Genomic DNA, 25442 nt, shown 5'->3' with positions numbered 1-25442 from the left:
TATGAGGCTTTGGTTTTAATTGCCAAAAAGCAGATATAGGAAGACTTTCATCACAAGATTATTAAAGCCTTCAGATGGAATTACTGGATAAGTCAGCCATCATTTTAAAAACAAACAAGCAGAATTTGAAAGAAACAACATGCCGATAATTTACATAGAACATTTATATAAAAATGGAGTCAGACTAAATCAAGGGGAAGGTACATTCTTCCTATATTATCTGTGCAGTAAGACCCTGGACAGTGCATCCCTCAGAGCCTGGTGGACCTGCTTGCTGCGCAGGGTGTAGATAACAGGGTTCAGAAGCGGCATCACCACTGTGTTCACGAGAGCAGCCTCCCTGTTGGTGTCCAGCCTGCTTGTTTGCTTCGGCTTCACGTATATAAACACACAGCTGCCGAACATCAGCGAGAGGATGATGAGGTGGGAGGAGCAGGTGGAGAAAGCCCTCTGTCGCTCCCTGGTGGAAGGGAGACACATGATTGTGATGACTATATTTCTGTGTGCAAAGGTGGCTATAAGAAGGGATGTAAAAAGCACAATTAGAGCAAGATTGAAAAAGAGCGTTTCAATAGACCTAGTTTCTGAACAGGAGAGATTTGCCAGTGGTCCAAAATCACAGAAAAAGTGAGGGATAACATTGGGGCCACAGTAAAATAACTGGGAAAGGGTTACAACTGGAATGGCCATGAAGAGGAACCCCAGAACTAAACAGACAGCAACAAGAAAGAAGCACATCCTTGGGCTCATGATGGTGGGATAATGCAGAGGTTTGCAGATGGCCAGGTACCGGTCCAGGGATAACAACCGCCAAAAGGAAAAAAACAGTTGCCCCCAGAAAAAGGAAGACAAAGGCTTGTGTGAAGCAGGCTACAAAGGAAATCCTTTGCCTCCCTGAAAGAAAGATGGCTAGCAGCTGGGGGGTAGCGGTGGTGATAAAACAACACTCCACAAAGGAGCAACTGCTGAGGAAGAAGTACATGGGTGTCTGTGAGCACTGGTTCTGGCAGGTGATGGTGACTATGAGCACGTTGCCCATGAGGGAAGCCAAGTAGGCCAGCAAGTGCACCAGGAAAAGGAAGATCCCGAGGTGCTCGGCAGCAGGGAACCCCTCAAGGATGAACTCCTGGACCGCTGTCCCATTCCTTGATTCCTCTGTCATCAGCATTTCCATTTCTTCGTTCTATCCCTGAGGGCTTTTGGAGAACTGTGACTGAAAGGTGGAGAACTGTGTGTTACTTAAACTGTGAATGACAGAGGAAGGCAATTGGACTTGTAAACAGTGCATTCAATATGGCATTGTGCCCATTGTTAAAGAAAATCAACAGATTTTAAGCGGTGACTGTCTTCACATTGCCTGTACCCTAAAATACTAGCTGTAGAAAAACTGCATGTGCCACACACACCCTCATTAGGGATAATGCCACTCAACAGTGTTGACGATTTTCCCATATGGTTCACTGCCTACTTGGAACAAGGTTACACTTTTTTATCTATTTAGTCATAATACATATTTCTGGCAAAATAGCTTTCATGTCATACAGGCACAAATAAATATTGCAAAAGGAAAATTACAACTTAAAAGTCCACCCAGATCTGGGGGTGTAGCTTGGAGGTAGTGTACCTTTTTAACATGTGTGAAGTGAAAGAAAGCCAAGCAAGCCAGACAAAACAAAATCTAAGTCATAGGTCCAAGAGAGATGGCTCAGCAGTTAAGGGTATCTGTTGCTTATGCAGAGGACCTGGGGTCAGTTCCCAGAACCCACATATTAACTCATAATCATCTGTAACTCCAGGGAACCCAGTGACCTCTTCTGACCTCTGAGAGCACCAGGAATGCAGATTGCATACATATACCCATGAAAGCAAATTTTCACTACACATAAAATAAAAACAAATCTTCAGAAATTTAACATACAAGCCATTCATCCCACAAAATATATTCACTCCTCATACATTAGCATTTGTTTCCATGTTTAGCCATATTATCATTAGCAACATATCCTGGAGTCTCGTAGTCCCATCTGCAGTCCTGTGAAGTGAATTAGATTAGAAGAGCCACATGATTAACTCCAGTTGGATGGCCAAAGGCTCAAGTCTGGCTGCTCTCAACTGGAGCCCCAGATAGACAGTGAAGGAGAAGTGTTTCCCCTCCATCCCGTGCTTGACGGTCAGTGCAGGGGAAATTCTATCAACTGATCTTAGTCCAGATATTGAAGGATGTCCAGGATGCGGGGGAAGTGGTCAGCAGGTGGAGTTCTTGCTACCCAAGTGTGAGTTCAGATTCCCAGCACCCACATAAAAGCCAGGAGTGGTAAAGAAAACCTGTAATGCCAGCATCGGACAGGGGCAAAGACAGGCAGATCCCAGAGGCCCACTGGCTAGGTTAGCCAGAGCAGTTGAAACAACCAAATACTCTCACTCTTGTTATCAGAGCTGTAGAGAAACTCAATGGAAGACAAACACCACTGCCATTTACAGCAAGCAAATGGCAAGAGTCTCCACTCACATTGAAAACACACCCCTGCCACAAGCAGCCACAACACTCACACTGAGGACACACCCCTGCCACAAGCAGCCACAACACTCACACTGAGGACACACCCCTGCCACAACCAGCCACAACACTCACACTGAGGACACACCCCTGCCACACACCCCTGCCACAACCAGCCACAACACTCACACTGAGGACACACCCCTGCCACAACCAGCCACAACACTCACACTGAGGACACACCCCTGCCACAACCAGCTCACTACAATCAGAACTCTGCTATTTTCACTGTCAGGAAAAATTCAACACATTGGTCTAAAACATATAAATAAACAAACGTTCATAATTTTCAAGAGATAAACTCAACATGTGCATTACATCTCCCAGCTCTTCTTCTCCATTCAGTTAACAGCCTGAGAACTGGGTGAAACCAAACTTAGATCTCAGTGGATATCTTACACGGTGCCACCATGGGGAAACAAGAACACTCATCTCATTGTTCTCTGAGAAGTGGGAAATGAGTTCCCCTGGAATTCCAAAAAGCTTTAGTGAATCTCCAGGCCCCCACATCCCATCCTATCTTGCATGCTCTAGCATCAGCAAGCACCCTGCTACTCCAGTCAGGATACAAAGCAAATGACTCATCACTCAAAATAGCATACAAAGATACAGTCTACAGAGATAGTGTTTCTCTGAACGGCTTTCCCAGATACCGAATTTGCTATTCCCACCACGGCCACCGCCACTGCCAACCAACACGTACATGTTCCCAGATTGAGAAAGATACTTACACCACCAGGAGCAGAAATGAAAGGGACAGGAATTTGTCCCAACATATGCTTAGCATTGAACTGTCTCTTGATAATAATCAAGGTCTACCAGGTCCAGTGGGTGGCACCCAGAGACACTAAGTATCATTAGTAGATGGAACAAAGCCATCCACAGACCTGTGTCACTCTAGGGTCCCTCATGATTGGTAATTTAAAATGGTAGTGAATGGAATATCACTCAATTAACAGTAATAATAATAGTAAATTTGTATAATGTAATAATAATAGTAAATTTGTATAAATTTGTATTATTATATCTGATAATATATAATGAATAGTAAATATAATTGTTGCCCTTTCATTGTATACAAAAATATGAGCTCCCAAATGTCTTCATGAAAATATTTTAAAGTGGGGTATGTATAATGCCCCAAAGTTCATTAACTCCCAAATTGCATAATATTGTTAATGTAGGACTGAAAGGTCAAATGGAGCTAGCTAACATGGCAGGTGCCTATAACCCAGGCATTCATGTGACTAAGGCAGGAGCTTGAGGCTAGCCTGAGATTCACAGTGAATCCAAGCCAGCCAGGACTGGATAGCTAGATAGCACTCCTTGATTTATTTTTTTTTTAAGTCACATAGAGAACTGGATCACTAGGCCACTGTATAAGTCAGATTTCTCTAGAAAAATAGTAGTAAAAGAATAAACACTCATTACACAGAGAAGTCACTAGATTGGCTTACACAATATACATGAGTAGTCCAGCAGTGGCTGGCTTCACACTAGAGGCTGAGAACCCAGTATGTTCTCAGTCTACCATACATGTTGCCTTTGCTGTTCTAATTTGGCGCTGAAAGCCTGGAGAATTCCTGGAGACCTGCTGCTGGTCTTCAACCCACATTGGAAAGCTGCTGAAGCTGAGTTCGGAAGTGTACCCTCTGTGTGACAACAGGGTAGATACATTCACCAGCAAGAGGTGAAGGAAAGCAGGCCAAAGAACTGCTTTTCCTTCGGTCCTCTTTGTATATTGGCAAACACCAGAAGATGCTGAAGGCTCTTCAGAAGGGTCTTCCCCTCTCAGTGTAAACAGAAAATATCCCCACAGAGTTACCCAGAGGTACACTTCTTAGTAGATTCCAGATCCAAACAAGCTGACATTAAAAAAAAAAAATCTCTAAAAGTCCACCTTTTGTCAAGATAACACCCAATAGAATCTTATGTCTTGATTAACTTCCAAAGGAAGACAACAACAGTATCATAACCACACCTAACATAACACAAATATGCCATTATGCTGGTTAGTTTTATATCAACTGGACACAAACTGGAGGAAGCCTCAACTGAGAAAGTGCCCCCACCAGCCTGGCCTGCTGTCTATGGAACATTTTCTTGATTGATGATTGATATAAGAGAGGTCTAGCTCACTGTGGGGCATGGCACACCTGAGTACTATTTTTTTTAAAGCAGGCTGACCAAGCCAGTAAGCAGCACTCCTCCATGGCTTCTACTTCAGTTCTTGCCTCCAGGTTCTTCTCTCAGGTATGAACCATCACCTGGAGATATAAGACAAAACAAACCTTTTCCTTCACAAGTTGCCACTGCCATGGTATTTGGTCACAGCAATAGACACCATAGCTAAGACAGGAATTGGTACCTGGAGTGAGGTATTGCTTGTAACAGACCTGACTATGTATTTGGGGGAGAATTATGGAAGGACTTTAGAATTTTGTGTTGAACAAGCCACTCAGAGCTTGGCGGAGTATTCTAAAGGAACATAGAAGATATTGTTGAGAACAGTGCAGAACAAGGAAGCCCAGCTTGTGGTGTTTCAAAGAGAAGTCTGAGAGTTACTTAGAAATTTTATCAGGGCAGTTGATTCTTTAAGAACTACTAAAGTGAAACCTCTGCTTTACTGAGACAATTGATACTAGTCATCTGAGCTAAAGAATCAGCTGTGATTAAGAAGGGACCAGAGTCATTAAGACAAAGAAGTCTCTGGGAAGTGTTTCCTCAATTAGCTCACAGACCTTGTGTTCAGAAGGTGGCTAAATTTGCACCTCATGCTACCAATAGAATATGGTAGCACAAGAATCGCCCAGATGGTTCAAATTTTGAAGGCATGAAAGGGTCATGGAGATCAGCTGAGGTTTGGCACAAAGTGGCAGAGTAGGTATTCTGAAGATAGCCCAGGAGGGGCTCTTGGAGAAGATGCCCAGCTGCAGTGGAGACCACCATGTTTTGGAGATGCCACTTCCATGGGAGGATTGCCAAGGGCAGAAGCAGCTGTGGAGTGGAGGAATCTGTGCCTGGGAGAAAGCTGCATGTTCTGTGGATGGCAGAGCTGAGCTGTCTTTGGGAGACACAGGATTGGCTTTGGGTACCAGACATCAAGTGCTGAACCTTTTATACTGTTGAGAGTTAAGTTTTCTTTAATTTGATTGTGACTGAGTCCTAGTTCTTCTCTCTTAGAATAATTTAACTTATTTTTATCTTACAGTATCCCTGAGTTAAGAGACTTTAGAATTTTAGAGAGTCTTCACAATTTTAGTGAGACTTTGGATTTTTTTCCATAATAATTGTATTATTTATTTGGGAACTTCACATCATGAACACACAGCACCCTCACTTACAAGTCCTCCCAGATCTGCACTCTCCAACCCCTTGGGACCTCCACACCAAAAAAAAAAAAAGAAGAAAAAGAAAACAAATCCAATTTGTGTTGCCCGTGTACTCACTGGAGCATGGTCAAACTTCCAGTGGCCAGCCCATTAAAGAAAACTGAGTCCTCCCCCACTCAAACCTCTGCCAGAAACCATCAGTTATGGAGAGCTACACTTCAGCATCTTTATCACAACACACAAGAGTTGTCTTTGATCACTTTCTGTCTAAACTGTTACTTTTTTTGGGGGGATGGGGTAGGGTTTATCACCAAAGCCTTCCATGTCTCTCTCAAATGTGCATCTGCAGTCATCAAAACCATGGCAAAGTTACCTTCCTTGCCCTTTACAGTCAGAAGGAGCACAGGTTTCTGGTGACAGTGTGGGCCACAGACATCTACATGGTCTCCAGTGTCAGCACATGTCAAGGGCCTCAGCATAATCTCTAGTGGCAGTACAGACCATGGACATCAACATGGCCCTCCACTGCCGCACAGGCCATGGATACCATCACAACTCTCAGCAGCAGCACAGGCCCTGGACATCACCATGGCCTCAGACATCAACAGGTCTCTCCACCCAGTAACTGCATGGCCCACAGATGTCAGCATGGCTTCAGGTGGCAGCTCAAGCCATGGAAAGCCACATGGCCTTCAGTGGTAACATGGGCCATGGACATCAACACAGACTCCAGCTGTAGTAGGACCATGAACCCAAACATGGTCCTCAGCAGCAACATGAACTCAGACATCATCATGGATTCAGGTGGCAGTGTAGACCATTTAGATAGATCATCATGGTCCCTCGTGGCAACATGACCCATGGACATCAACATGGATTCCAGTGAGATTTTGGATATTTTAGAGAAACTTGGAACTTTGAAAGCAACTTTGAATATCTTAACACTAAACTTTTCAAGTGTTTCAATTTTAAAGACTGTGGGACTTTTAAAAGTAGGACTGTTTTATATTGTGATTTTTTTTTTTAAAGATTTTTGCCCTTTTATTGAAAATAGCTTCTTTTCGCATACAATATACCCTGACTACAGTTTTCCCTCACTTTACTCCTCCCAGCTTTTCCCCTGCTTCCCTTCTATCCAGATCCATTCCCTTTCTGTTTCTCATTGGAAAAGAACAGGCTTCCAAGAGACAAAACAAAACATAGCAAAATAAAATATAATAAGAACAAAAACCACCACATCAAGGTTGGCCAAGGCAATATATTGTGATATTAATATTAACATGTCATCCTGGGGACAAATGAGAAAGGAAAGGCTCAAGTTGAATTATTGATGTGATTGAGGATCAAGTTGACAAGGGGTTGATTGTGCTGGCTCATTTATTTCCACGTGATACAAGCTAAAGCTTTCTGAGAAGGAAACACAACTGGGAAAATGCTTCCAAAAGATTGGCCTGTAGGCAAGCTGTGGGGCATTTTCCTAATCAGTGACTGATGTCAGAGGGTCCAGCCCAATGTGGTTGGTGCCATTCCTTGGCAGATGACCCTAGGCTGTATAAGAAGGCATGCTGAGCATGCCTCTAAGCAACATCCCTCCATGGCCTCTGCTGCAGTTCATGCCTCCAGATTCCTACCTTACTTCCTGCCCTGATGTCTCTCAGTTGTAAGCTGAAATAAACTGTTTCCTCCTCTACTTGCTTTTGGTCAAGGTCATAGTATTTCATCACAGCAGCAGAAAACATACCTAATGCACACATCTTGGACATATACCCAAAGGAGTCTGTATCCTACTAAGATCCTTTCTCACCAGCAATCATTGCTGCTCTTTCACAATAGCCAGTAGGAAGCAATATAGATGACCATTCACTGATGAATGGATAATGAAAATGTGATACATTTACACTACAGAATACTATTCAGTTGATTAAAAAATAAAATAATGAAATTCACAGGTAAATGGATGGAGCTGGAAACAATCATCCCAAGTGAGCTAACCTGGACCTAGAAAAAAATTTGCATGTTTCCTCTCTTTGTGTCTATTAGTTTTGAAAGTTCAGCTATGTGTGTTTTGTTTGGAATGCCCACAGGAGTTAGGAATGTAGAAAAGGGCAATGGGGAAGGGAGAGAGCGGTTTAAATGGTTCAAGAGGAGTAATGGAACAGGAAAGAATAGATGGGGTGGGGATGGGAGGAAAGCGGAAAGCAGAGAATATGGGGAAGGACACTAGATGTCTTTTCTTTTAAAAACTCATATGGAAACCTACTACTGCAGAAGCTTCCCAAAACATATACATACACATACATATATAAAAGTGTTTAAATGGAGATACCTTATAATGAAGGAATTGGGGTGGAGGGACAACACTCCTGCTAGATACCATGCTAGCAAATAAAATACTTGGTACCAAGAATGAATTGTTCCTACTTGAGTTATTTGCCAGCAGTTTTGCCATAAACTACAAACATTACCAGATATTGCCATTGCTCTTGACTACAATTCATAAGCTGATTGTAAGACCCTATTGCTGAAAATGCTACATACTTGAGAAATCAGGCTGGTACTCACCTGGAAGCTTTATTCCTACAGGCTAGCTTTCATAGTGGTGAAAAGTACCATTAACAAAACCAGAAAAAGGAAGCAATCACCAGTCTTACCTAGTTGTGAGTTGTGAGAACTACAATAATTACTAGCTTGGCAAAGTTTACCCACTGGTGCAATGGTAGCTCAAATGTCATGGGAGTGACTGGCCACTTTCTGATTTGATGTAGAGCCTGCTCCACATATGGAACTTATACTGGCATTATTATCCTCTGTAGGGGAGAACCTACTACCGTTATTTTGATAAATAAGTGTTGTTTTAAAATAATTGCTAATGGCTTATCTCTATACCCATCATTCTAATTGATGTTCTAGTGCTGTGCAGAAACACCATGACCATAGCAACTCTTCTAAAGTCTTATACCTCTCTAGAATCTGCTGTATGTAACACAATGGACCTTATTTGGCTAGACCAATCACATGTATGTGGCCCTGCCTTCCTATTTCCCTAAACCCCAAACTCAATTGTATCAGCTATTTGCTGCCCTTGATTATACTAACTTTAAATTTCCTTCACAATCTGATTATTTTTCTCTTGGAATTCAGTCTTGAGTTGTGTCACCTTTTGCTATTTTATATCCAGGAGAGATAGGACTTATGAATATTGTTACAAATGGATCCATATATAACATTTCCTATAAAAACTGTTATTTAACAAACAGTAGTAATTCTACCACAAATCCCAATGCTTTCCTTATTGTTCATCAGCCATCATACATGCTGTTACCCAGTTAATCTTCCCCTGCCCTAGGATGAAGATTCTGCTATATTTGCATCAGAATGGGTTGCTAAATCTCTCTCAAAGCCAAAAAGATTCATTCCTACACTTATTCTTTACATTACTGTTTTAACAGCCATCATAGGATCAGCACTGCCTTGCTTCAGCAGATGCACACCGCTAATCATGTGAACTCTTTATCTGGAAATGTTTCATTGGCATTAATTACTCAGGAATGGATGGATTGAGGACTGACAGACTAAATGCTTTAGAAGAAGTCATTCTTGTTTTTTATAAAGAGATTTTCTATTCATTTTACATATCAACCATAGATTCCCCCATCCTCTCTTCTCCCACTCCCCAGTCTTCCCACCCAACCCACCTCCTCCAAGGCAAAGTCTCCCATGAGGAGTCAACAGAGCCTGGCATACTTCACTGAGGCAGGTCCAAGCCCCTCCTTTCTGCACCAAGGCTTCACAAAGTGTCTCACCATAGGCACCAGGCTCCAAAGAGCCAGCTCATGCACCAGGGACAGTTCCTGGTCCCACTGCCTGCCCCCCACAAACAGTTCAAGCCAAACAACTATCTCTCTTATCCAGATGGCCTAGTCCAGTACTATGGGGGCTCCTCAGCTATTGGTTCACAGTTCATGTGTTTCCACTAGTTTGGCTAGTTGTCTCTGTACTCTTTCCAATCATGCTCTCAATATCTCTTGCTCATAGAATCCTTTCTCTCTCTCATTGATTAAACTCCTGGAACTCTGCCTGAGACCAAAAGGCAGAGAGTGAGAGCATCCAAATTAACAAAATCAGAAATGAAAAGGGGGACATAACAACTGACAACGAGGAAATCCAGAGAATCAGCAGGTCATACTTCAAAAACCTGTATTCCACAAAATTGGAAAATCTAAAAGAAATGGACAATTTTCTGGATAGGTAGTTCCAGGGGTTTAGACCACATTGTCATGGCAGGGAGCATGGTGGCACCCAGGCAGATATGGTGCTGGAGAGGTAGCTGAGAGTTTTACATCCAGATCTGCAAGCAGCAGAAAGAGGGAGACACTGGTCCTGTCTTGGGCTTCTGAGACTTCAGAGCCCACCCTCAGTGACACACTTCCTCCGAAAAGCCCACACTGACTCTAACAAGGCCACGCTTTCTAATAGTGCCACACCCTGGTGACCAAGCACTCAAACCTATGAGCCTATGGAAGCCAGTCTTATTCAAACCACCACACCCATAGATCTCTCAACCCTCACCAAAGAATCTTCTTCTTGCAATAGATGGCAATGAACCTCTCAACCCTCACCAAAGAATCTTCTTCTTGCAATAGATGGCAATAAACACATAGACCCACAACTGGTCATCATGCACAGAATAAGAACTACAGGGTGCTCAATAACAAATGGGATGTCTCTATCAAACCCCTCTTCTGAAAGTTCATGGATCATCATGGAAGAGGGTTTGGAAAGATTATGCAAGCCAGAGATGGTGGAGGATTACAGGGAAAGTATTTTCTGGATACAAGAGGGAAACTGTCCATATCAACTCAATGTGGTTGTGACCTACACAAGCTCAAATGAGACAAAATCCCAGCAAGGGGGTGGTAGTGAGCATGAAGTGCCATTCCTAGCTGAGGAGATATTGGCAATTTGTAGATGTGGGAGGAGGGAGTGCCAGTTTTGCTTAAGGATGTGATACATGGTAGTCCAGTTGTGCGCCATTATAGACTCCACACCCAAGAGTATTAGGACAGCACAATAATATTCAATGAAAGACCAAGGGATGGGGATCTTGACTTCTGGACAATGCATTCCAAATAGCAGCACAAATCAAAACACAAAACAAACCCCTTTTCCTACTTTTCCGTGGAGTTATGAGAACTGAGTGGGCTCACCTGATGTTTCAGGTGGTTTCCACTCAGGGGTTCTCACAAGGCTGTGGTCAGCAATGGCTGGAGCTTGATCTGGAAGTATTAAAAACCTTCCTCATCCCCATGTCTGGGGCCTGGGCAAGACAGAAACAAAGAACTAAGGTACCTCTAGCCTCTTTCTAAACTTCCATGCAGCTGCCCTGGATTATGTCTTAGATGGTGTCTTCCAAGTACTGAATGTCTTGTGTGGTGATGGCTGACTCAGAAGTGAATTTTCTCTTTTTTTCTTTTCTTTTCTTTTTTTTTTCCAGAGCTGAGGACTGAACCCAGGGCCTTGCGCTTGTTAGGCAAGTGCTCTACCACTGAGCTAAATCCCCAACCCCCAGAAGTGAATTTTCTGGAGGAGGAAACCAAGCAGTGGATGTTTTGCTTTTTTGGCATATATAAATCTGGACTTTTCTAGCATGTCCCAGACTTCTGCCATACCCACTCCCCACGTCTCTGTCCTTCCCTCTTGTTCTTTCTCCACAGCCTCTTCCTCACTCCCACTTCTGCCTAACTTATCAAATTCCTATTGTTTCTTTACACATATTAATGTCTTTTGAAATCCATTCTTTGTACATTTTGTTTGTGGCAAGGGGATGGTTGAGAGAAGGGAGCCTGTGCCTTTTGCAACTGAAAGAGGTCCATGGTAGCATGGTGGAATATTGTCCCTTTCCTGCAACAATTACAGAGCCATACACATTATTTTCTCAAAATGGAAAATTTTTATTGGGTGATTTAATTAAAAATCACATGTACTAGACTTATACATGATTCTTTCTCTTTTTGTGGTTTTTCAATTACACATGTTTCTTAAATATTATAACCATGAAAGAGGAATTCTACCACCCAAAAATCTACTTTACAAATTAAAGAGTGACTATTACCAAATACATAACAAGCATGTATTAAAATGCCATAATGAAGCCCATAGTTAGCACAATTAATACACACTAACACAAAATCATGTGATAAGAGAGACAGTGTTTTTACAACATTTCTTTCACATTACACATGTTCTCCAACACCATATATAAATTAATTTATATTGGGTTAATATAGTACATTTATTTCCAGAGGTCATTTTCAGGTGACTTTGAAAGTGTTTTTCATGACCACTTTTCCTGTAGCTTTGATATTTGATTTTTCTAAGGGTGAGACAATGTGAGAATTTTCGAACCTGACTTACATTCAAGAAAATAAGCTGGAACAATGAAGTATTTCCACAGTGATTATAGTTACAGAGTTTCTCCCTAGTATGCCATCTTATATGTTCTGAAAAGTTGTAAAATAAATGAAAACTTTCCCACGTTGTAGATTTGAAAGATTTCTTTCCTGAATTCTACATAGGTTTAAGTGAATGGGTGTAATAGGTACTTTCCTCATTGGTATAAATACTTGACAAAAGAAACTTAAGAATAACTGTTAGTTATTTAGCGGTGCTCTTACCCTGCGAGGAACACGTCCCGAACATGACAAATCCACAGAAGAACTGTTTATTAATATAGGATAGGAAGAGATGTGACAGGCCTGTGTGAAGCACACATGTGAGTGAGGAGAGGAGAGAAGAGAAGGAGAGGAGAGAGAGAGAGGAGAGGAGAGAAGAGACAAGAGGAGAGAAGAGAAGAGGAGAGAGACCTGTGCAACATGGCGCCAGCTTTTTAAAGAGTGAGCAGCGCATGATTACAGGACTGCATGTGGCTACTCCACACATGTGCATAGATTGCATGGCCACTTGCACTTTATGCAACCATGTAAAGCCATGGAGTCTTAGCCACTCGAGATGTTCTGACCTGGAAATGGCTATTTTGAACCGGAAATAACTAGGCTGTCCACCAGGAAAGCCCAACCGTGTGGACATGTTGTGATCTCCTATCAATAACAGGTTTACTTTTGCTCACAGTACAGTACCAGGGTACAGCACATCATGGCATGGAAGGCAGGTGGGGCAGGAACATGAGGCAGCTGGTCACATTGCATCTGCATTCAGAAAGCAGAGGAAGATGGATACTTGTAGTCAGCTTACTCCTGATCCTTTGGATAGGTTCAGATGCAGGAGGTTGGGAATTCTAACCTGCTGGAGTCATGAGGCATTCATACCCCCATAATAGACAAAGCAAGACCAAGAGACTGGGTTTTCCCTGTTTGTTTGTTTGTTTGTTTGTTTTTTGTTTGTTTGTTTGTTTTTGTGTTTCTCTATCTGATTTCAAGTGCTGGAGATCAAATCCTGAGCCTTTGAATCATCTACTGCTGAGCTCTAAGGCTCTCCACTTGGTTCTTGAATGTGGCATGGAGCCACCAGGATGAGGAAACATTGCAACCTACAATTGTCTGCACACCATGCTTAGAGAGAGTTTACCTTTTACATGGAGACCCATCACCTGGGTCATCCATCCAGACTTTCCATGTATGGTAGTAGCTGGTACTAGGAAACCAATCTGGTTTCTACCACATCAAGAAGTTCGATTGGGTCAAGAACACCTAGAGAATAAGGACCTGTGACAGGGGATGGTTCAAAAAAAGAGATGTGCTTACCTGGACTGATTTGTGTTATCAAGGACAGAAAACAGACATGGATGACATGGAATCTGTCACTTCCTCTCTAGGGCTCCTCATGTTAGGTGACAAGACTAATTTTAAGGGATAAAACTATGTGAAGAGAAGTGATTCTCTCCTGCCCATGGGAAATTGTACTGGCTCCTACAAAGGGATCCACAATAGAACAAAGACATAGTTGCTAGGCTATTGGAGGAAACAGACACATGTCCCTGCAATATGAGAAAAGAAGGTAGAGGCATTCTACCAGACAGCTACAGAAAGAGGCTTAAGCAACAAGATAAAGCAGAGATCAAAATAGTGTTCAGCTGGGCAAGGAGGACAGAGTGATCTGAACACAAATGGACCTGTTGGGACATGGGAGAAACATGTCTGGACTGAAAGAAGATAATAACGGGGTCTGGGAAGGCTAAGAGACGGCTGAATCACTAGCTCCAGGGAACTCTCCCCTTTGGCCTCTCTTGAAAACAATGGTGGTATTCAGCACCCTATAGGTTCACCTGTGGCACCAGTAACCACTGGGATAAGGTCTCTCATCTACCCACACCAGCTGCTCCTCTCTATTGGATCATTTCAGAGAGTTAACTGTGGTCTCATATAATCTCACCCCAGTAGTCCAGCCAGCCATCACTAGCCAATGTGAACCAGGGAGTGTAATATTCAGGTTTCAGTGTACCTGAATATTTATTTATTATATTATATATTATTTTTAATAATTTATTATATATAATAATGTTTATTATATAAAACACTTGATATCATTTTCTACCAATTATTTCACTCAAGCCCTAGGTTGGCTTTTGTCTTTATTATACTTAGAGGGAAACTAGAGTTCAAATTGACTTAGTGCTTCTGCCAATCAATATCGAGGCTTTTGCTACATTCTCACTTGCTCTCTGACCTTGGATGACAGCATTGCTTGGCACTGCCTTTACTCCTGTATTTGTCTTGTTAAATAACAGTTTAATTGACATACTCACTTCCTATATATTGCCTCAAATTTCTGATTTGTCAAATTTCTGTTTGTTAATGCTCATGTGAACTCTCAATATTTGTCTCAACATTCCTTTAAATTCCATCATAAATATAAAGATTGGAAAAATTATTAGAAGCTAAGGTGGAAAAATAATAAATAGGCTACATGGCATGCTGAAAATCTATTAGTATCATAGTGAGTCATCAGTAGTTGTTGACAAAGTCATGTTTATTGAGAAATCCTCAAGGTCACTGAAAGCATCAAAATGTTATTAGGATGTCATAATTTCATTGTGGAGATAAGACCTAGTCCATAAGAATCAACATATAAAGGCCATAGTCAACCACAACTCATCTACTTTTCAAAGTTCATGTTCAAAAATCAATTTGCTTTTGATGAATGATGATGAGAATATGAATGAAGACCCAAAGACAGCCAGCCCATCCCTCCTAAATCAATATCAACTTCTATTCTTAGTTTCCATCTAATCTGGTAAATAATATGTGGTTTTATTTATCTAAAAGATATAGCTAAATATTCCTATTTTCCCGTTATCATGATGAAGAGAATGGACTTTCCCAAAAGGGTTTCTCACACAAGAACAGATTCAGGATCTCTCTGTGGTAGATACAGATTTGTCCACACAGGTTTGTTCAGAAACAGCAGGATGATGGTGTCTTCTTCTTCCAGTGCTTTTGTTATAGCTGACTCATATCACCTGTGCCCAGGGTGATGAAGTGGGTCAGACTCTCAATTCAAAGACTGACTCAAGAGGTGAGAAACCCTGGGTATTTTTCTAGGTGTATAAACCACATATCATGTGATAAAGATGGCGTTTTTAAAATTTGTTTCACCTTGAGTCTAATGTCTAGTGAGAAGAAAAGGGGAACGCAGGAACAATCATTCACATTAACATCAAAAACTGTCTTTGCAGCTTAAAGGGCTCCAACAGGAAGAGTTGGAGGAAAATAGAAGGAGGGGGTTAGTTTCTTGGGGACCAGAAGTCATGTGAAGCAATTCTTGAGTCATGCAATCCTCAAAATATTGCAGGGTTCACACATACCACTCCAATTCCAAGTGTGATCTCCACATGGATGCTGTATATCCAAAGAAAAAAAGGCATTTCTATACGGCTGTGAGACTAAGGCTCAGGGGCACTTCTGTCCTCTAAAGGGGTTTTGTTTCTTTGATAATATAGTACTGTATCATCCTAGGGCCAGGCCCAGAGACCCCATTTCTCAGGCTCAGAGTTGTGTGAGCCCACATTCAATCACACTCTTCCATCAGTCATTGTCATTTGGCCAGAGCTCTGAGGTCATCTACAAAGACATTGCACTGGGTGGAAAAGATTAGCTTACTTCTTCAGCACACAAATAACCCATCATTTGCCCAGGGGAAACCAATCCACTATGAAACTCCAACTCCAAGAGAAGAACTCCGGGAATCACATTTTAATTTTTGAGGAAAGGGTAAAGTTTCCTGAGAGCAGCTTTGACCTCCTTGTTTCTCAAAGTATAGATGAATGGGTTGAGTGTAGGGCTCAGCATGGTGTACAGAACACCAGCCAACTTGCTCTTCTCTGGGTTGTAGCTGGAGACAGGGCTTATGTAGACATAGAAGACAGCAGTGTAATACATGCACACCACAATGAGGTGGGAAGAGCAGGTAGAGAAGGCTTTCTGCTTCCCTTCTGAAGTCCGCATCTTCAGGATGCTGGAAATGATGAAGCCATATGACACAAGTGTCATCAAGAAGTTCAATATGCCATAAAAAGCATCAGGCAAGACAATCATGATACTGTTCACATAGGTGGAGCTACAGGAGAGAAGTAGGAGAGGTGGTACCTCACAGAAGAAATGTGTAATGACGTTGGGGCCACAGAAATTCAAGCGTGTCATCAGTCCTGTGTTGAAAGGCTATGTTGAGAGCACAGAGCACCCACACTCCAGCAACCAACATGCTGCAAAATGCTTTGCTCATCATGGTGCCGTAATGCAGAGGATGGCAGATGATTGCATAACGGTCATAGGCCATGACCGTGAGAAGGAGGATGCAGCCCACGTAAGGAAATAGAGCTAGGCCATGCAGCTGCCATAGGAGATGGGGTTCCTCTCTGACACCAGACCCTTCAGGGCCTTGGGCATAATGGAGGAGGTACAGATGATATCCATGGTAGTCAAATTGAACAAGAAAAAGTCCATGGGGGTGTGGAACTCAGAGTTGCAGGTGATGGCCAAGATGATAAGGACATTACCTATGAGGGCCACAGAGTAGAGAGAGAGGAAACAGATAAACAGAGAAGCCCTGAAGGATGAACTCTGTCACCAGGGTCTGGTTTCTCATTGTCCTTGACTGAGAAGGATAGTAGAGACTATTAGGTGATTATCAACCCATGTTTTCATAACCAGGGCTAGAGAAAGAGGTGAAAGTTTTCTTAAGAAAGGTCATTGCCATGTTTCATTCATTCCTGAAAACATGGCATTAATAAATGATAACATACAGCTTCATTGCAATATACTAAGACAAACACCCTCCTGCTACATAAACAAAGAGTGTGATCATTCAGTTCATAAAAAATAAATGCAAGTCACCAATTAAGTTCATTAATTTTCAATCAATCTCAGCCAAAGAGAAGCAAATTAAATCAAAGATCCACTCTGTCATCCACAACTTGATCAACTCAGTAAATTGACTGACAGCATTCACATGGCCTCAAAAAACAGGAGGATGGGGCTTGTGGAATAGTGTCCAAAGTTGTCCTCTGGCTTCCATATGCATTTGGACTCAGGAGTATGGGTATTAGCACATGCAAGTGCACCAGAACACTCATACACACACACACACACACACACACACACACACACACACACACAGAGAGAGAGAGAGAGAGAGAGAGAGAGAGAGAGAGAGAGAGAGAGAGAGAGAGTTTTCCATTTGAGCAGCACTTTCTTTTCTGAAAATTTTCCTGGGGTAAATAATTTAAAAAATCTTCTCAGATCAAAATAATGTAGGCCTAGAAATTACAAAAGTACCTATACTATCCAAGTTGAGTTTATCAGTGTGGTGCTGGATACTTATCAAAATGATGCACTGACAGCTTCTTGCTAAATACACTGGACAATTTAAAATAATATGCACCATCATTAAGAGTTAAAGCACAAAAAATTAATAAAGAGGCATTTGGTTATGGATCTGGAGGCAAAATAACTCATGCATAACAGACTAAGCTTGGTTTTCAGTACTTTTTAAGTACAGTGGGAAATTTAAAATAATGTGCACAATCATTAAGAGTTAACACACAGTTATTGGATGAGAGTAAGTGGATGCAGAGATCCTCGGCCAGGCCCCAGGTGGAGCTCCAAGAGTCCAATTGGCTAGTAAGAGGAGAGACTGTAAGAGTGTGAATTGTTGAGACCAAGATTGGAAAAGCACAGGGACAAATAGCCAAACGAATGGAAGCACATGAATTATGAACCAAAAGCTGTAGAGTCCCCAGCTGGATCAGGCCCTCTGGATAAGTGAGACAATTGAATAGCTGGAACTGTTTGGGAGGCATCCAGGCAGTGGAACTAGGACCTGTCCTTAGTGCATGAGCTGGCTGTTTGGAACCTTGGGTTTACACAGGGACACTTTGCTCATCCTGGAAGGAGGAGACTGGACCTCCCTGTACTGAATCCACCAGGTTGAATTGAATCCCCAGGGGAGTCTTGGCCCTGGAGGAGACGGGAATGGAGGGGAGGGGATGGGGGTAAGGTGGGAGTGGGGGCGGGAGGGGGGAGGAGAGAGGAACCCATGGCTGATGTGTAAAATTAAAACACAAATATAATAAATAAAAACAAAAAACTCTAAAAAAAAAAAGAGTTAACGCACAAAAATTAATAAAGAGGCATTTGGTTATGAGTCTGGAGGCAAAATAACTCATGCATAACAGACCAAGCTTGGTTTTCAGTTCATTGTTTTTGCTCATGTGTTTTCTGATTTTTCTCTAGAGTAGCTTTCCTGGAAGGCAGGTGTATATATATGAGCTCCTTCTAATGATTCAGCAACTCCTCATTGCTAATAGAGCAAATACTCCCATATGGTACAGAAGAAGTCTCCTCCTCTGTAGACTCTTCTTACCTGTCTTAACCCTCAAAGTCCAGACACAGACATGGCCACAACTGTGGCCACAGACACAGACACAGCCAAGGGCACAGACACAGCATGGACACAGACAGGGTCACAGACACAGGCACAGACACAACCATGGCCATGGACACAGACACAGACATTGGCACAGACACAACCATGGCCAGGGACAGACACAGACATTGGCACAGACACAGCCACAGACATGGACACAGACTCAGAAATAGCCATGGGCACAGACATAGGCACAGACACAGATACAGTCACAGACACAGCAGTAGACACAGCAGTAGACACAGCCACTGCCACAGCCAGCTCTCTGCAAATGCACTAAGTCACATCAGGATTTTTGGGCAGTTTCTACAACCTCCTCAACCTTCTCAAAAGCCAAATGGTTCATCTGCTCCTCTTTCTAAACATCCTCTCCCCGGGAAGGAAGGGTCACTCCCTCTTTTATGAACCATCAAGATTCTATGCTGACCTTTGTTCTAGGACCCATTACAGGTGCTGCTGACCTGTGATGAAGCTGGCTCTCTAATATTGGTCCAAGTTCCCATGTGTGGTTTTTGGCACGAGTGCTATGCCTGATGTTCAACTATGTTTATTATTTCCATGCTAAAGAAAATCTAGTCCAAATAACAGCAGCTACGTTTCTATTCTTCAGGCAGTGTGCACTATGGCTGGAGAAAAAACCAGCTTCATCAGTTATCACTAAGGATGTGAGTGGGAAGGGCAAGACCTCAGATGTCAGCTACCCATTTTACACTCCTGCTGTGTCCAGACAGTACAATGACCACACCCTGGATATTTAAACAGCAACATCTCACCCACATGTTGCATCCTCTAGTTGTTAAGTCTCCTAGAAAATCAACATACATGTGGATTTCATCACTTCAGAAACACAACTGCACTCAAAACCCCTGAGTTAAAATTTTAATTTCATATTTTCCAGAAGGTGGGTTGAATTCTATAAGGAACACAATTTATTTTTAGTGAAATTTTACTTTAGTTCCAGTTAGTATTCAGTCCCAAGATTTTGGATTCCAGTCCAGAATTCTTTTTTATGTGTGTGTGTGTAACACCAACCTACATGAAGCCTAGCAAATGTTAAAAGGGGGGGAGTAAAAAAGCAATCACCATCCACAGCTTTTTGTCACCCTATTTAAGCTCATATTGCCAAGAAATTTAGGCTCATCTTTGGTAAATTTTGTCCCTGTCCATGGAAAACACTTGGGAGGGATGTTCACAGCCATTTCTTTAAATGGACCCAAAGGAGCAATTAAACGAAATCTATGTTTGCTGGGGACTTGGCTGTCATTGGTGGACACATACATGACAGTTTGGGCTTCAAGCCAAATTGTGGAACAGAGTGTAAGCCCCAGTGGGAGAAGGCAGGACATCACCACTGTCCCAGCTCAGAACAGGTCAGGGAAGACCAGGCTCAATTGCTCAGAATAATACATCCACATCTAAAAAACGTGATGTTTTGCTTTCTGAATCTGAATATATTTGTTCAGTATAATGACTGTTAGTTATATCTATTTTCCTGCAAATCTAATAATTTCATTTATCTTGAAGACTGAATAAAACTTCATTGTCTATATATGCCACATTTTCTTTATCCATTTATCTGTTGATAGAAACCTAGACTTATTCAATAACTTAACTTATGTAACTAGTGCACCCATAAACATGATTGTATAAGTATTTATGTGGTACATTGAGGAAGACTGAATAAAACTTCATTGTCTATATATGCCACATTTTCTTTATCCACTTATCTGTTGATTGAAACCTAGACTGATTCAATAACTCAGCTATTGTGACTGGTGCAGCTATAAACATGATTGTATAAGTACTTATGTGGTACATTGACTTATAGTCCTTCAACAATATTCCCAGACATGTTGCGGGCAGTTCATATGATAGGATTTTTTAAGCAACTTCCACACTTAATTCCATAGTCTTTGGACTAATATACATTCCCAAGAATGTAGGAGGGCTCCCCTTTCCCTACATCTTCTCCTGAACTTGTAGTTATTATCTTAATGGTGGCCATTCTGACTACAGTGAGACTGAATATCAATGTAGTTTTAATTTGCATTTCTCTGATGGCCAAGAAAATCTAGGGTTTTTTTTTTCATGTTTATTGATCCCTTGTATGTCATCTATGCAGAACCGATTGTTCATTAACCCTTTATTTATTGAATTGTTTGGATTTGCAGTATTTAGTATAATGAGTCTTCTATATTTCCTAGATGTTAATTTGCTGTCAGAGGTATAGTTAAGAAAATATTTTCTTCCATTATATAAATTATCTCTTCACTTATTGTTTCATTTGCCATGTAGGTGTTGTTCTTATTGTTGTTAATTTCATGCAAGTCCCACTTGTCAATTCTTGGCTTTATTTCCTGAGCTATATTGGTGTCCTTTCCCAAAAGTCTTTGCTTCTGTCTTTATCTTCAAGTTTTCCACTTACAGCTTCAGAATTTTAGGTACATTGAGATTTTTTTTGACATATGCAAATGTTTATTGTCTCAAAACTGTACAGTTTTTAATACCAAGATCCTTGATAAAGGTATGGAAAATGTGTATGAAAGAAAACAGCAAAGACAGTGGTCACAGTCACTGGGCAGGAGCGAAACTGAAGCTGAGGGACTGTGGTACAAATAGATCACATGGGCTCTACTGCCCCTTCACTCTATGCCTCTGCCCCTGTCGACTGCTCTTTTCTCTAGCTTCCTGACCTCTACAAGCTTTCCAGGTTAAATACAGAGATCCACAAATTCAAAGCATTAAGATAACTGCTATATCTTGAATTATTTTTGACCAAGGTAAAAGATAAAGATCTCATTTCATAATTTTACATGTAGATATCAAGTTTTCCCAGAGCCATTTGTTGAAAAATCTTTTCTCCAGCATGTTTTGATACCCTTGTCAGGAGTCAGTTGGTTGCCTGGGAAAGGAGGTATGTATATGCAATTGGAGCACTTGGAAGATGAAGACAGGCGGGTCAAGTGTTCAAAGTCATCCCCAGCTACATTGTGAATTCAAGACCAGCCTGAGCTACATGAGACCGTGTGTCAATAAACAAAACATGTCAGACGGGTATAGCTGTGTGGTTTCATTTCTTGTTCCTCTAAAATACTCCATTGGTATGTATTTCTGGTTTTGTTCAAATGTTGTGTTGTGTTACCATGGCTATGTTGTGTAACTTGAGGTCAGTGTGGTTTTTTTCTTTCTTTTTTTCAGCATTATTTTGGCTATTAAAAAACTTTCATACTTCCACATGAATTATAGGGTTATTTTCTCTAGTTTTCTGGAAAATGATATTGGAATTTTGATGGGAATTTCACTAAATGTATTTTTTTTCTTTTTCTTTTTTTAATTTTTTTAAATTTTATAATTAATTTAATTTTACATAGCCACGGATTCCCCTGTCCTCCCTCCTCTCACCCACCCTCCCTCGCCCTCTCCCCAATCCACCCTCCATTTCCTCCAAGGCAAGGATTTCCCTGGGGAATTCAGCTCAGCCTGGTAGATTCAGTGGAGGCCGGTCCAGTCCCCTCCTCCCTTCACCCAGGCTGAACAAAGTGTCCCAGCATAGGCCCTAGTTTCCAAAAAGCCAGATCAAGCACTAAGGACAGGTCCCGGTCCTACTGCCTGGGAGCCTCCTAAATAGTTCGAGCTAATCAACTGTCTCACTTATCCAGAGGGCCTGATCCAGTTCCATGGGGGCTCCTCAGTTATTGGTTCATAGTTCATGTGTTTCCACTAGTTTGGCTATTTGTTCCTGTGCTTTTTCCAATCTTGGTCTCAATATTTCTTGCTCGTATAATCCCTCCTCTCTCTTGCTGACTGGACTCCTGGAGCTCCACCTGGGGCTTGGCCATGGATCTCTGCATCTGCTTCCATCAGTCACTGGATGAGAGTTCTATCACAACAGTTAGGGTGTTCGGCCATCCAATCACCAGAGTAGGTCAGTTCAGGCTTTCTCTTGACCATTGCCATTAGTCTATTGTGGAGGTATCTTTGTGGATTTCTGGGGACCTCTCTAGCACTTTGCCTCTTCCTATTCCCATGGGGACTTCATTTATCTTTTTCTTATTAAACTTTTTTATTTATTTTACATGCCAACCAGTTTCCCCTCCCTCCTCTCCTCCAGTTCCCTCCGCCCACCTCCTTTTTCCTCCCTCCCAATCCACTCCTCAGAAAGGGTAAGACCTCCTATGGGAGTCAAAAAAGCATATCATATCAAGTTGATGCAGGACCAAACTCTTCCCCTCTTCATCAAGGCTAAGCAAGGCATTCCACCATAGGGATTGGTTCCAAAATGCCAGTTCATGTACCAGGGACAGATCATGGTCCCACTGCTAGGGGCCCCACAAACAGACCTAGCTACACAACTGTCACCCACATGCAGGGAGCCTAGGTGGGTCCCATGCAGGCTCCCTAGCTGTCAGTCTAGAGTCTGTGAGCTCCCACAAGCTTGGGTCAGCTGTCTCTGTGGGTGTTCCCACCATGGTCTTGACCCCTCCTTGCTCATATAATTCCCCCTCCCTCTCTTCTACTGCCTCCTGGAGCTTGGCTCAGTACTCGGCTGTGGATCTCTGCATCTGCTTCCTTCAGTTACTGGATGAAGGTTCTACGATGACAATTAGGGTAGTCACCGATGTGATTACAGGAGAAGGCCAGTTCAGGCACCCTCTCCACTCTTGCTAGAAGTCTTATCTGGGGTCATTCTTGTGGATTCCTGGGAGTTTCTCTTGCACCAGGTTTATCCTAACCCCATAATGGCCCCCTCAATCAAGATATCTCTTTCATTGCTCTCCCTCTCCATCCCTCCCCCAACTCCACCATCCCGACCCCTCCTGTTCCCATCACCCATCCCATCTCCTCTACCTCCCCCATTCCCCTAGTTTTCCCAGGAGATCTCATCTATTTCCCCTCCCAGGGCAATTCATGAGTCCCCTTTAAGGTCATCCTTGTTACCTACCTTCTCTGGGGCTGTGGATTGTAGCCTGATTATCCTTTGCTTTACATCTAATATCTACTTTTGAGTGAATACATACTGTGTTTGTCTTTCTGGGTCTGGGTTACCTCACTCAGGATGATATTTTCTAGTTTCATCCATTCGATTGCAAATTTCATGATGTCATTGTTTTTTACTGCTGAGAAATACTTCATTGTGTAAATGTAACACATTTTCTTTATCCATTCTTTGGTTGAAGGGGCATCTAGGTTGTTCCCAGGTTCTGGCTATTACAAATAATGCTGCTACGAACATACTTGAACAAGTGCCCTTGTGGTATGATTGAGTATCCTTGGGGTATATGCCCAAAAGTGGTATTGCTGGGTCTTGAGGTACATTGATACCTAATTTTCTGAGAAACTGCCATACTGATTTCCAAAGTGGCTGTACAAGTTTGCACACCCATTAGCAGTGGAGGAGTGTTCCCCTTACTCTACATCCTCTCCAACATAAGCTGCCATCAGTGTTCTTCATCTTAACCATTCTTACAGGTATAGGATGGTATCTCAGAGTCATTTTAACTAAGAATGTTGAACAATTCCTTAAATGTCTTTTGGCCATTTGAGATTCTTCTGTTGAGAATCCTGTTTAGATCTGTACCTCATTTTTAATTGGATTATTTGGTATTTTGATATCTAGTTTCTTGACTTCTTTATATATTTTGGAGATCAGTCCTCTCTCAGATGTGGGGTTGGTGAAGATCTTTTCCCATTCTGTAAGCTGCCATTATATCTTATTGACCATGTCCTTTGTCTTAAAGAAGCTTTTCAGTTTCAGAAGGTTCCATTTATTAATTATCAATCTCAGTGTCTCTGCTACTGATGTTATATTCAGGAAGCCGTTTCCTGTGCCCATGCATTCAAGGCTACTTTCTACTTTCTCTTCTATCAGGCTCAGTTTAACTGGATTTGTGTTGAGGTCTTTGATTCACTTGGACTTGAGTTTTGTGCATGGTGATAGATATGGATCTATTTGCATTCTTCTACATGTCAACATCCAGTTATGCCAGCACCATTTGTTAAAGATGCCTTCTTTTTTCTATTGTATAATTTTGGCTTCTTTGTCAAAAAAATAAGGTATTTATAGGTGTGTGGATTTATGTCAGAGTATTTGATTAGATTCCATTGATCCATGTGTCTTTTTTATGCCAATACTAAGCAGTTTTTATTACTGTAGCTCTATAGTAGAGCTTGAGGTCAAGAATGGTGATGCCTCTGGAAGTACTTTGATTATACAGGATTGCTTTAGCTATACCGGGGTTTTTGTTTTTTTTCATATGAAGTTGAATGTTATTCTTTTAAGGTCTGTGAAGAATTGTCTTGGGATTTTGATGGAGATTGCATTGAATCAGTAGATTGCTTTTGGAAGATTGCCATTTTTACTATGGTAACCCTATCTATCCAAGAACATTGGATATCTTTCCATTTTCTGATAGCTTCTTCAGTTTCTATCTTCAAACACTTAAAGTTCTTGTCATACAGGTCTTTCACTTAGAGTTTAATTAGAGTTACCCCAAGATATTTTATATTATTTGTGGCTATTGTAAAGAGTATTGTTTCTCTGATTTCTTTCTTAGTTCATTTGTCATTTTTATATACAAGAGCTACTGATTTTTTAGAGTTAATCTTGTATCTAC

At 41.7% G+C, this 25442-nt stretch overlaps 1 protein-coding gene and 1 pseudogene across 1 annotated transcript; both read right to left on the bottom strand.

Moving 5' to 3' along the window:
* Positions 1 to 216: 216 nt before the first annotated feature.
* On the bottom strand, positions 217 to 1174 carry LOC118580706 (olfactory receptor 6C75-like). Its single transcript, XM_036182633.1, is given in 2 exon segments — positions 217 to 804; positions 806 to 1174. Coding segments are annotated over 2 exon segments (957 nt in total).
* Positions 1175 to 16097: 14923 nt separating this feature from the next.
* LOC118580840 lies at positions 16098 to 17048 on the bottom strand (annotated as a pseudogene).
* Between the last annotated feature and the right edge of the window lie 8394 nt (positions 17049 to 25442).

The sequence above is a fragment of the Onychomys torridus genome, chromosome 3 (genome assembly GCF_903995425.1).
Source record: "Onychomys torridus chromosome 3, mOncTor1.1, whole genome shotgun sequence".
NCBI classification, from domain to species: domain Eukaryota; kingdom Metazoa; phylum Chordata; class Mammalia; order Rodentia; family Cricetidae; genus Onychomys; species Onychomys torridus.
Note: the sequence above shows the minus strand (reverse complement) of the source record. Positions and strands in the feature narration are given on the sequence as shown.